General features: G+C 38.4%; 1 protein-coding gene across 13 annotated transcripts in view; it reads left to right on the forward strand.

Moving 5' to 3' along the window:
• Window positions 1–13,156, forward strand: part of CPQ (carboxypeptidase Q) — a 440,125-nt gene that overhangs the window by 279,477 nt on the left and 147,492 nt on the right. For 10 of the 13 annotated variants that reach the window (XM_057308090.1, XM_057308083.1, XM_057308093.1 and 7 more), the window contains one exon: window positions 1,742–1,853. The exons of the other annotated variants lie outside the window; for them this stretch is intronic. In XM_057308090.1, the coding sequence (XP_057164073.1) occupies window positions 1,742–1,853 (112 nt within the window). The remainder of the gene's footprint in view (window positions 1–1,741; window positions 1,854–13,156) is intronic. 13 annotated transcript variants of the gene reach the window in all.

The raw sequence follows: 13,156 nt of genomic DNA on the forward strand, positions 1-13,156 counted from the left end.
TACCCCCTTCATGTCACTAACCCTTCTCACCTTGGATCACCATTCTCCTCTTCTGATTGTTTTTGTATTTTATATACATGGAATTATACATGATATATTATTTTGTGTCTGGTTTCTTTCATTTGTCATTCTTTTTATGAGATTCATTTCCATTGACCGTGTATTGTGTTTCTTCATTCTTACTGCTGTGTGGTGTTCTATCAATCAATACAACACAATTTATTCATTCTGCTGTTAACAGGCATTTAAACAGTTTCCTTTTGGGGAGGGGGAGGAGGGCATTATGAATACTCTGAACATTCTAGTACATCTCTTTTGGTGAAAGTTTATATACACATACATTCCTGTTGGAAATATAGGAGTGGAAGTGTTGGGGCATAGGGTGTGTGTATGTTCAGATTTAATAGAGAAGCCAGTTTTCTGGAGTGGTTGGAAGCACTTGCACTCACACGGGCAATGTGTGAGAGTTCCAACCACTCCATCTCTTTGCCAATATTTGACATTTTCTGCATTTTTTATTTGAGTCATTTGGGTGCATATGTATTGAATGTGTAATTTATATTTCCTTGATGATAGTGAACCTGAGTACCCTTTCATATTATTATTAGTATTTGTATATCTGTTTTTGTGAGTTGTCTTTTCAAGTCTTTTGCCCATGTTTTTATCAATTGGCTCTTTCTTTATTACTGTTGGATAGGAATTCTTTAGATAATGTGGGTATAGTTCCCTTGTTGTGTATATGTGTTGTAAATATCTTCTCTGTGGGTTGCCTTTTCACTCATGTAATGGGGTCTTTTGATGAACAGACATTCCTTATTTTTCAAAGTTCAGTGTATTATTTTTTTCTTTTATGCTTTGTGCTTTTGGAATTCAGTTTAAGAAATCTTTGCCTACCCCAAGTTGACAAAACTGTTCTATGCTTTCCTCTAACATCTTTATTTAGATTTGTAATTCGTCTGATTTGATGCTGTATATTGTGTGAAATAGAGGTCGAGATATAATTTTTCCATGTGGATATCCCATTAATTGTGCATCATTTTACTTGCTTCATTTAAAATGTTTTCATAACGTTTAGTTTCACTGAAATATGTTTTATATTTTCCTGGAGAGAATTACTAATGTTTCTTTAAAAAAATTTAAACCTATGGTGATTTAAAATTTATAACATAATCTGTAGATTTACTTAACACTAATGTAAATTGAATTTTTTTAAAAAGTTCTTTGTTTAGACTCTACTTTGTAACTCCAGTATATTTATTCAACACCAGAGTGATTTATAACACACAAACCATAATCATTTTTTTAAAAAAGTAATTATTGTTCTCACTTTTTCATTTGAATTCAACCCAACACATGTTTATTATAAGTCTGCTAGAATTTGGGACAGCTGAGACTATGGTTGAAGTTTTGAGGTCCATTTTATGTCACTTATGTTTTAAGCCATGTAATAAATTGTCAAACATTGATTAGTAATAAACCATTTTACTTTAGTATTCAAAGTTATGTTAATAAAGAGAAGTACTAGGTGAGAATTTTTATTACTATCAGGATGAGCTTCCAACCCTTCTGTAATGCCTTCTACCAGGTTTTCCACTGGTAATGACACAGATCTTTTAAGATGTAAAAATAGAAAAGAAAATATAAAAGTTTCATATCTGTATTTGGAATGACTGTGAATGCTTCCTCTTTGATGTCATTTCTGCTTAGTTTTATTTTTTTCCCTTTTTATTATTTGTCCTAGGTTGTACTGGTCAGTGGACATCTGGACAGCTGGGACGTTGGGCAGGGCGCCATGGATGATGGCGGTGGGGCCTTTATATCATGGGAAGCACTCTCGCTTATCAAAGATCTTGGTAAATATTTGGAAAGTCGTTAACCAATGTGTGAGGATCTCAGTAGTGACATGTTTAACTCAACACACAAAATACTGAACAGATAAGTTACTGTGATATGTTCAAAGTTCTATATGTGTTTTGTCAGTTGATTCTCAGGAAAGAATGAGTTTGTCCCCTTAAAGAAAGAAATTTTTATTCAAGCGTATGCCAGACATCCCAAGTATCAAATATGATCAGCCACCAGGGAAAATGAACAAGCACATAAAACTGTAGCAAATGTAACCACATCAGCTAGAGACTATGTGAGGAAACCATGACCAAGTGCAAAGAAAAGTCAGCAGCTCTCCCTGCCTCCTTTTCCTTGCTCATCTTAAAGACATTATCAGGCTGTTACGAAAGCTTTACTGCAGCCGTCTTTCCATGGCGGAAGTCAAAGAGAGCTACACAGGACTGAAGGAGCGATCTCTTTACCCACGATAAGGGATCCAGGCTGAAGAACTGGAACTTCCAGGTGAACCTAGACATTAGGAAGGTAGACAGGCGTTAACAGGAAAAGCTAATAGTGAAAGTGGTTTTGATGACCCTCTTTGCGAACAAAAAGCATGCATTTCCTCTTTGTGTGCTGGTTAAAAAGGCAGATTTTAAGTGAGGTTAGAAATAATGAAAAAATCTGAAGTAAGAGTCCCACATCAAGTCAGAGCAGGGGTGGCCATAAAATCCCTCATCAGCAGAATGTTGTGTATCGTAACTATGGAATGCCTCCGCTTCAGATCTAGGAAACGAGAACATCCTCTTTGGTGAAGGCTTTCCATTGCTTACTTCAATACCTATGCGTTTAAATGCCTGCCTTTCTTCTAGTGTTTAATGAACCCTTCTAATCCTGTAAATAAGCCCATTAGATGATCGGTCATATTAACAGTAGATTGCTGAAATGGTCTTGCTTGGGGCAAATCTTCCGTGTACCATTTTGGTTTATGTTTTAGTTGTGTTTTAAAAAGCGGCGAGGTGGAGACGTGGTTATGCATTTTTTTTCTTTTTTAATAGGCCAGTGTCTCTTAACCTTGGCACTCCTGACATTTGAGGCTACAGAATTCTGCATCGTGGGGTCTGTCTCATGCTAATGTTTAGCAGCACCCATGGCCTCTATCTACCGGATGCCAATAAGCACCATCCCCCTCAAGTTGTAACAGCCACAAATGTCTCCAGAAGTTGCCAAATGTCCCTTGGCAGGTCGGGGCTGGTGGTGGAGGAATGCATAAAATCGGTCCACTGAAATGATCTAATAAAAAAATCACTAGAAGACCTGATATAGGGCCGTTTTGCGGGGGAAAGAAAGCAAACTCATTGGAAACCTTACATTGAAGGTACTTAGGCTTTTGACCTCACTTCCGTACTAAACACGCACTGGGTGAAGGCAGTTTGTAAAAGCTGGGCATACAGAAAGGTTAAAGCATGTCTTCTCTTCTTAAGACCCTTAGAATAGAGTTGGAGCGTACACACGTGCCTTTTCATATGGGCGCCCGTACGCATCTAATTCCAAGGTCTGCTTTAGAATTGGGTTAAGGTTTGAGAGAAAGGAGTTATCCAGCAAATAAAACCCCCAAAACATACATTCTTCAGAGAAGATCTGGGAGACTTTATATGGGACTACTCTCCTCCTACCCTTGAAAATATTCCCTTGGTGATCCATTCATTCCAGAATGAAGTGGGTTCCAGACATGAGACAGGCAGCAAACATCTTCTTCCTTATGGGGCCCAGATATGCATTTAGGAGGTTAATTTTATTTCAGTATGTTCAGCCAGCTTGATTAGAAACAGACTGGTAGGGCGAAAAGAGAACTGGACCCATCTGAATTGGTGTTTATGTCCCTCTGTGCTTCAAACTCCTTTTTTGACCTCGGGCAGGTCATTTGAACTCTCTGGTCTTCATTTTCTTCATCTCTTTTAACTGTAAGCTTCCAGAGTCTTTTATCTGCTCTAGATGGGAATGAAAGTGGTGTCTTCTCTAGGCTTTGAATCTTACCTTTTTAGTACTCAGCATGGGACCCTAAATCATTGTTAATTGAGTTGAATTCAATTGCATAGATAAATGTAACACCATGCAAAGGTGAACTGAGTATCTTTTTCCAACACTGACTTCTGTTGCTTTTGATAGCTAGTAACCAGTCTTCTTCAACTCAGGACTCAACTCTCCTATAGATTTCTGAAAACCTATGTAAATATATGAATAAAACTCTGAAATAAAGAGTAATATTTCTTTTGTTTTAAAGATTTATTTACTTAAGAGAGAGAGAGAGCGCAGCTGGGGGGAGGGACAGAGAGAGAGGAAGGAGGAGAAGGAGAGAGTCTCAAGCAGACTCCCTGTTGGGTACGGAGCCCAATGTGGGGCTCCATCTCACGACCCTGAGACCATGGACCTGAGCTGAAACCAAGAGTCAGATGCTTAACTGACTGAGCCACCCAGGTGCCCCAAAGAGTAAGATTTCTTTTGAGAAGATGTTAAGAGGCAGCATGGCATACTGTTAAAAAAGCATTGGACCCTGGATCCAGACTGCCCGAGTTCATATCCTGGCCGTGCATCTTCCTAAGCATGTGGCCTTTGCCTTTCGGTGCCTCATTTTTCTCATCTGTGAAATTGGGATGATAATAGTTCCTATCTCATAGAATTGCTTTGCAAATTGAATAGTCTATTCATGTAATGTAGTTAGAACGGTGCCCGACCCAACCCAAGTACTCAATAAATGTTAACTTTTATTATATAGTAAACCTGACACTGACAGTACCATATTTTTTATGTAAGGGGGGATGGTAATTTTTATAGTAATTATATTGCTTCCTCACTGAATATGTTAGTTATACGGATGTAACTCTAGGTCCAGCTGCTATGGTAAATGCTTTCTCTTTACTATTTAAGCAGCTGTCTCTTGTATGATGGAAATCCAGTGACCCCTTCACTTTTTTCTGCTTTCATACTAAATTTTGAGGAATCTGACTTTCTCCTTGTCACTTCCTGCCTCCATTTCTGGCTTAGGTCAAATGCCTGGTCTCCACTCTGTACCTCACTTCCTGTGATTGTACCCATTGAGTCTTACTCTTTAATTCTAAAGTTAAAATTAGATTGTGGATTTCTATTTGTAGATTGCCCATGTGTTTTAATGTGAAGAACTGGATCCAACATGTGACATATGAGTTCTGTTTGAAAATTACTGATATGCTTGAACAAGAAATAGGACTTTGGGAAATGGGTTCATAATTATATTACTTAAGCCCAATTATATTACTATAAGCCCAAACTGTTTAAGTGGTGAAATGCGAAAGCTCTGTGGCAGTCTTTTTTCCATGAAAAGTAACTCCTTTTGGCTGATGTTCCTTGGACAATATGTCATGCAGCATGCATGTCAAAATCCCTCAGTGGGGCTCATGAATTTGAAGTGTTGGTCCAGCGAGGATTTCTGATATTTAGGAATATAGTTCTAAGATTCATCCTTCTTATCTCTTCTCCTTTGTTCTTTTCTTTTACAATTCTAATGGATTCACTCTTTTGCCCAGGCCATCAGCTAAAACTATATTCAATTAATCTAACAGAAGAGATATTTGTGCTTTGCAAATATAATCAGTCACTCCTGAGTAACTGTCAACAGAAGGTTATTTGCTGTGAAATGCTAGTGAATACTTCTTTGTGTTTGTGGTTTACTGGACTTGAAACTGTTTATTTGAAATGTCATTTCCTGGAATGTTCTAGTGTCAGTGAACAAAGCCTATGGCCAAAGATGCTATGCTTCAAAATGTTCACTTGGCACTTGAAAAATAAACCACCATCCATCCCCAAATTCTTCCAACTTTACCATTTTCTGTGAAGTTGGAATTTTGAGTTTGGGGGCCTACACAAAGGAAAAAAATCAGAATTAATAGCACGACTTACTTTTCGAAATTTGGAATATATGTGAAACATCTTGCTAGAGAAATTTAAATGTGAGTGTCCTGATTGTGATTATTATATAAGGGCTCAAAAGTCTGTAGGTTAGAAAAATATTTTATTTATCTATCCCTTCACTCATTCGCTCAGCAAATTTTTATTGTACACCGGATTGCACGTCCGTGTTCCAGATGCCTTGTACCAAAGGGGAATGTGACATGGTCCCCAAAATCCTTAAAGTGGGAGAGATGTTGAATTCAAAAATTGCGATGAAACTGTTTTAAGTTCTTTCACTGAAGTATGTACAAGTGACTTTTGGACACCTAGTGAAGGGAGGGACGAGGACAGTGTGGCTGGATCAGGGCATCTTCACAAGGCCAATATTGAAGCTTTCTTTTCCAAAGAGAAATACAAATTCCTGAAGTGGAAGGGGCACAGTGACGAATTCCCAGCAGTGTATAGAGCCTCCAGCCCTGCACTTCATTAAAAATGAGGAGAAAATTGTTGACAGTAGCAATCTTGGGATGGTAGGGGAAGAGAGGATTTGCAAAACTGTGGGAAATGTACACTCTTTATTTAACATTTTTATATAACATTAGATCTTTTTTATAATAAGAAGGTATTATTTGAGTAATCAGGAAAAAAACCCTCAAAAGCCAAAAGAAAGATTCTTGGCATCACCATTATGATAAACATTGTGTCAACACGAACAACAGGGCAGAGGTGGGAAGGAGGCAGAGTGATGCAGGAGTCATCAAGCCCTCCAGGCCCCGAGGTACACAAGGGCGCACAGCACGTGCGTGCCGAGGCTTTGATGTAGTCAGAGCTTTAGGCACCCACTTGGAAAGCAGCGGATTCTCTCTTAGAGGGAGGCATCCATCCAGGAAGAGGATTTCCTTCTCCTCAGTCAAGCCTCCCTTGGAAAAGTCCCAGGAAGTCCAATCCAGAATAACTGGGCAAGGGAAGTGAACAGCTTCCAGTGAAATGGAAACCTAAGGGGTAGAGCTAGAGACAGCCAGAGCCCTGGAGCCAGCTTGGCACCAGCCCAGACTAGAAAGGCACTCCCACTCAGAAAGGACCTCCCCCAGGGGCTTAGCCATGCCTCTGAGTAGAATAACAGTTCTAAAAGCTAACACTTACAAAATATTACTATGTGGTGGACGTTGTGCTAAGCACTCCACTGGGCACATACTATCTTTCCTTCTTGACAGCTCCAAGCTGTGAGTACACTTGTTATATCCATTTTACAGAAGAGGAGACTGAAGCAGAGGAAAGCTAAGTACTCTGCTCAAGATCACACAGCTGTTACGTAAAAAAAGTTGAATACAGGCAGCCTGACTCCTTACTCCTATGTATTTTGTAATACAATTTTCCTGGAACAGCGTGCCCATTCTGTTTCTAGGAAACCTGATCCTCAGGATAGTGAGATGTTATATAGGGGGGAAAAGGTCTGATAGCCAAATAAATTTAAGAAACTCCCTCTTGGTAATTTCTTGATTCATCAAAAAACATTCGTTGGGAGAGTATATACCTTCGTGGATAGAGTTTACTTTGGGAAACACTGCTCTGGGGGCATTCTTGGGGTTGACAGAACCGAAGAAGAATCCAAAATACAAGCTCAGGTACACTTTATGGGACTGAGTACAAATAGCCTTGGATTTGTTTTCATTCTAGATTTTCTAGGCCGTATTTAGGATCTTGTGGTTGCCAGAATATTGAGAGGATGGAACCATTCAGTGCTTCCTTAATTGGCATGGTAGAGATTATTCTTGTATTTCTTCTTGAAGAGCATTTGTACCCATGTGCAAACTCTCCCCAACAAGTAACTTCTTATCCATGCTATCTGAGCCTGTTTTATTTAAATGAACGTAGTATTATCAGAAATGTTCAACATATGGTAAGGGCTCTCTACCAGGTTTTTTCCATGGCCCCAAAGGAATCAGAATTTGGTAGCATTTTTCTTTTCTAGAAGGGATTTTTATCTTAAAACATGCCACAAAATCTCCCTTCTCTTACTTTGGATGCTCTTCCTCCGCAATTATTTTGTGAACACAGGAAGGGAGACTGATAGCCCTGGGAAAGGTATCCTCTTAAAATCACTGGTCCTCAATACCTTTGGGGAATAATACATCTGCTGTGGAGCTAAGAAATTAACTTGTTTTAAGTCTTAAAGAAAACATATTTTCTCCCAACATTAAATTTCATTTTCATCAATTTGAATTTTAATGTGTAGATGGTGGTTTGCTTTTATTTTTCTGAATAAATTTTGGTCTTGACTTTTTATAATTGTATTTAATGACACAAATACCTAGAACAGTAGAAGAATTAGACTCTAAAAATATGCTTACTCTTTCTTTCTTTCTTTCTTTCTTTCTTTCTTTCTTTCTTTCTTTCTTTCTTTCCTTCCTTCCTTCCTTCCTTCCTTCCTTCCTTCCTTCCTTCCTTTTTTACTTCTAAAAGTAGCTTTACTGGCATTTGTGGCCTCTTCTCATGGTTTTTTGAGGACGATCTGCTCATTTTTTTATTTGGATATGTTATTTACTCTAGTGGCATGTCTGGCTTTACCACAAGACCTGTAGCAGATACATATTTTTTTCATTCGGGAATTGCTGAGTTTTCCTGAGATTTAATCATGTTTATAAGTTTCACTAAAATACTTAGCATCTTTCCACCCCATCGGCCGACATAGACATTTTCACTGGCATGTGTAAAAAGACAAACTGGTGTAGATTGATCTTCTAAACATGTCCATGAGAGGAAGTAAAATGAATCACTCAGAATTTCTTCCGCCTTTTAGTTTGGATGTGGTATGGAGGTTCTGTAGTCGTTTTACAGCCTGAGGCTGGCATGAATACTGCTGTTATTATTTTATCAGTTAGGTAGAATATACCCTTTCTGTGTAGAAATAGACAAGACCCAGGCCCAGTGGCATGCAAACTGTGAGCAATTCCTTCCTGTCCAACAAAGAGCCTGGAGGGATGGCAGATGAATGCCGAGAGAGGTGAGTCTCAGGGGGCCCCTTTCCCCACAGTGAGCTCAGCTTCCTCCCCACATCTGCTTTGATTTGGCCTGCATGCCCTTAGAAAGTTAAGAAATGTGGTGTTGTTAAAGGAATCGGAAGCTTTGGTATTATTTATCCTGGAGAAGAAGGATTACGGAAAGACTTAATAATGGTATGCTTAGTGCCCCAGTGGATTTCCTCCCACCCAAGAACGGGATCCATAGAAGTCCAGGGCAGGACAGTCTGGAAAACGTAGGCTACTTCATTAAAAGAGTATCGTCACAGTGTTGCACAAATTGGCTCACAAGGACATCTCCTTTTTCAGGAATAAATATTGAACACCTTTTTCATGTCAGCCAAATAAAATGGATAGAATAGAAGTCCTTCCATCAAGGACCTCATAGTCAGGCAGCAATAGCCTCACTTGGACAGAGACATTTGAGCTAAGCCTTGAATGGGTGGGAGGTAGGAGAAGAAAGGACAGTATTGAGAGAAGTGGACTATTATTGGATTACTTATTCGTAATCCTCCTAATGCCCTCCTCATATCTGATCATCGTTGTTGATGAGCTGATATTCAGCCTGTGGCCTGGACACCAGCAACTCCAGACTAGGACCCAGGTCTGATGGACTTTTCAACCCTTTCAATTGCCTTCCTTACTCCTTAAATAACTCAAAATCTGCAGATAAATGAGAGGCAGGCTGTATAGCAGAATAAGCATATATTCCATGTTAAGAGTATGTTAGATTCAAGTCTTTCTATGCTACTTAGTAGCTGTATTATGTTGGACAAATTATTTAATCTTTTAGATCTCATGTTCCAATGGGAACGATGTAATCTTGGATAGTTGATAGGATAATTTGAAATAATTTAGACAGTGTCTGGCCCCCACTAGGTTATCAATAATAACAACTCTTATTGTTAGATGCTAATTGCCAAAACAACAAGGGTGGATATTGCAGCAGAGGGTGTAATCTGAGGATTGACTCTGTCTCTGACTATATCCTGTTGCATAGTTTAGCTTGGTCAGGGAGGTCCCCACAGCAGAGTAGTGCTCATAAGAAAAGAACAGCAGATTCCAATGAGCCGAACTGAAACCATCATTCTAGTGTAGCCACCATCCCTGAGTGTATGTAAGGCTGCTTCTGTTCTCATCGCCATAGAGGTCACTTAGCAGATGCTTCATAAATACGATGCAGAATTAAAATAACACTCACAGGACATGGGAAAGGAGAGATCTTCATCTTTCCCGTCCCCTTTGTTCTCACTGCCAACGTCCTTAACCTAGTAACACTGTATATACAAAGATGTATAATAAACCTAAAGAAAAAATAGTTAAAACAGGAAATAGCTGTTGAGGGCAACATAATCTACTACGAAGTAAATTATTTGAAATATAGGGGGAAAATCAAGGTGGGAAAAGCAAAGAATCAAATCTAGTGTTTACTGTTTACAATTTACCCAGGTGTTGGGGCGCCTGGGTGGCATAGCGGTTAAACGTCTGCCTTCGGCTCAGGGCGTGATCCCGGCGTTATGGGATCGAGTCCCACATCAGGCTCCTCCGCTATGAGCCTGCTTCTTCCTCTCCCACTCTCCCTGCTTGTGTTCCCTCTCTCGCTGGCTGTCTCTATCTCTGTTGAATAAATAAATAAAATCTTTAAAAAAAAAAACAAAACAATTTACCCAGGTGGCTGAGGTCTCAAGAAATCTTTCTATTTTTTTAATATGGTCAAAACCCTGCAATTTCCAGGCATTCTCAGAAAATCCTCATGCATAGAAAACTGAGGACGATGACCACTGATGCTTGTATGATTGTTCTTCCTCTGAATGGCATCTTTTAAAAGGAATATATTTAAAATATAGTTGAAACTATTCTGAGTTATTGCTATGATTAATGTGTGTGGGAAAATATCATTAGGAAGCGTTTCAAAGGCTATATTTCTGTTCTCATCACCATAGACCATATATCCATTTGCCATCCCAAATTCACTTGTTTCAGGCAGCATGTTAGAACAAAGAAATATTTCATCAAGTGCTTCGTACTGCAGTTACTCCTTTTCTGAAAGAGGAAAGTGTGAATTCATCTTTCATAGTTGAATAATTTTAGATAAAATCATTTGAATGTCATTTCTGGCCACAAATGAAGAGTTAGAGGAATTTTTTAATTGATTACCTTTCTGGAACTTTACCATATGTTGTTGTAAAAAAATAGTGGTTCGATTTATGAAGCAGAGCTCTTTGATAAAAATGCAAAATATATGCCAAAAGAACCCTGTGCCCTATAGTTTTATTTAATATAATAAACAGACATTAATTGAACGTTATATCAACAAACATTAATTGAACACTTGGGAGAAGGGAGGAGAGAACCAATATTTATGGAATGTCTCCTATGTGTCAATTACATTACGTGACCTTTTTAAATCCTCAAAACAGCCCTCTGAGGTATCTCTTATTACCTCTGGCAGATCACTGGACCTATCTGGGCCTTATTTCCTTATTAACAAAATAAATGACAATATGCTTGCAGGGCTGTTAAAGGAATCAAACATAATGTAAACAAACACATATCTATCCGAATTGCAACGAGGAAAAATCCAGGGCAGGTAATGTTGAAGGAAACTGTAGTGGCATGATTGCTACTGATGATGGCCACCTCACTGACTTGGGATTCAAATGGAGCCCTGCAGGCGAGAAGTGACTACGGATATATGGAGACAGGCAGCCTTAAAGTGGTTACAGGAAGATAACACTTCATCAGTGTCCTACATTTCATGACCGTAGCATCCATTCACTAATTACAAATGTATGATGCTTGGGGGGGGGGGGTCTGTTTTTTAAGAATTGACAGTAGCAGTGAGTACCCTTGCTTTAGGACGTAAATGAAATAGGATCATGCAGTTGATGTGAAGATGAGAGTAGACTCTCCAAATCTAGGAGGAAACAGTGATGGCTGTTAGCATTCTAGAGCACACTGGACCGACCTCTGAGCTAAGTGCTGGATAGGCAGCTCTCATTGAGTCGAGAAGGTGGGAATTACTATTATCCCTTGCACAGATGAAGGGCCTAAGGCTGATCCTACCTACGACTTATAAAAGTAGAAAATCTCATTTTTTCCTTTTCTTAATGTTTTTCTTTAAATTTTTCTTTGCCCACTCTTTTTTTTTTTTAACTGAAAAAGACTTCAAATATTTGGAAGATATGTAGACTAATAAACACAAGCATATCCTCCACTCCGATTTCATAAATGTTAACAATTTCAAATATTTGTTTCGTATCCTTAATTTTAAAGAAATAAAAAATGATCAATACAGTTGAAGCCGGTTTTGTACCTCTCCACAATCCATCCTCTTCTTCCTCTGTAGTTGCAACAAGTGTTCTGATTATTTTAACATCATCCTGTAAGTGCGTGTATCACAAAACAGTATCATATAGTTTTTTATTTACATAAGTGATGTTATTTTCTTCTGTATTTGGGTTTATTCTGTTTTATTTATTTCTTCTATCTTCTTTTTTTCTTAAAAGGTTTTATTTATTTATTTGAGAGAGAGAAAGTGCACAAGCAGGAAGAGGGACAGATGGAGAGGAGCAGAGGGAGAGGGACAAGCAGACTCCCTACTAATTAGGGAGCCCCACGCAAGGCTCCATCCCAGGACCCTGAGATCATGACCTGAGCCAAAGGCAGATGCTTAACCGACCAAGCCACCCAGGCGCCCCTCTTCTATCTTCTTGAAGTGAATGTTTATTAACTGACAGTCTTATTTTCTAACACACATTTCTCTCTAAGCACTGGTTTAACTGCTTTCTACAGTCTTAAAATAGTGCCTTAATGGCCATCCAATTAAATATGTTGGAAATTTCATTATGATTCTTCTTTAGCTCTGTAAATCATTATAGCTTTCTTTAAGTTTCCCCAAATTTGAAGTTATTATTGAGTTATTGAGTTCCAATTTTGTTACATAGTGCTTGTGAAGCATGGTTTACCAGTTCTTTGGAATTCATTGAGACAGAATTTTGGTTAATATTACATAGTCAATTTTTTAAAAATGTATTGTGTTGACTTGAAAAGAATATATTAGCCTCCTTTCCCCAGGAATAGGATTCTACATATGTTCATTAGAGCAATCTTCTTAATTGTGTTTTTCAAAACTAATGTATCATTACTAGTTTTTTATGTGCTTGATGTTTTTGAGAGAGTAAATTAAAATTCAGGGGTTTCTCCTTGAATTTCCATCAGCTTGACTTATATAATTTAAGGTTTTGTTGCTTTGAGCCTTGAGACCTTTATCCTTATTAATGATTTTTCCATGCAAGTCTATGTTATCTTAAATTAATATCATGGAACCAACTTTCTTTTGGTTACTCTTTCTTTTTCTGTTCCTTTATTTTTGACTTACGTAGGCC

This window comes from Ursus arctos, unplaced genomic scaffold, assembly GCF_023065955.2.
Source record: "Ursus arctos isolate Adak ecotype North America unplaced genomic scaffold, UrsArc2.0 scaffold_6, whole genome shotgun sequence".
Classification (NCBI taxonomy): domain Eukaryota; kingdom Metazoa; phylum Chordata; class Mammalia; order Carnivora; family Ursidae; genus Ursus; species Ursus arctos.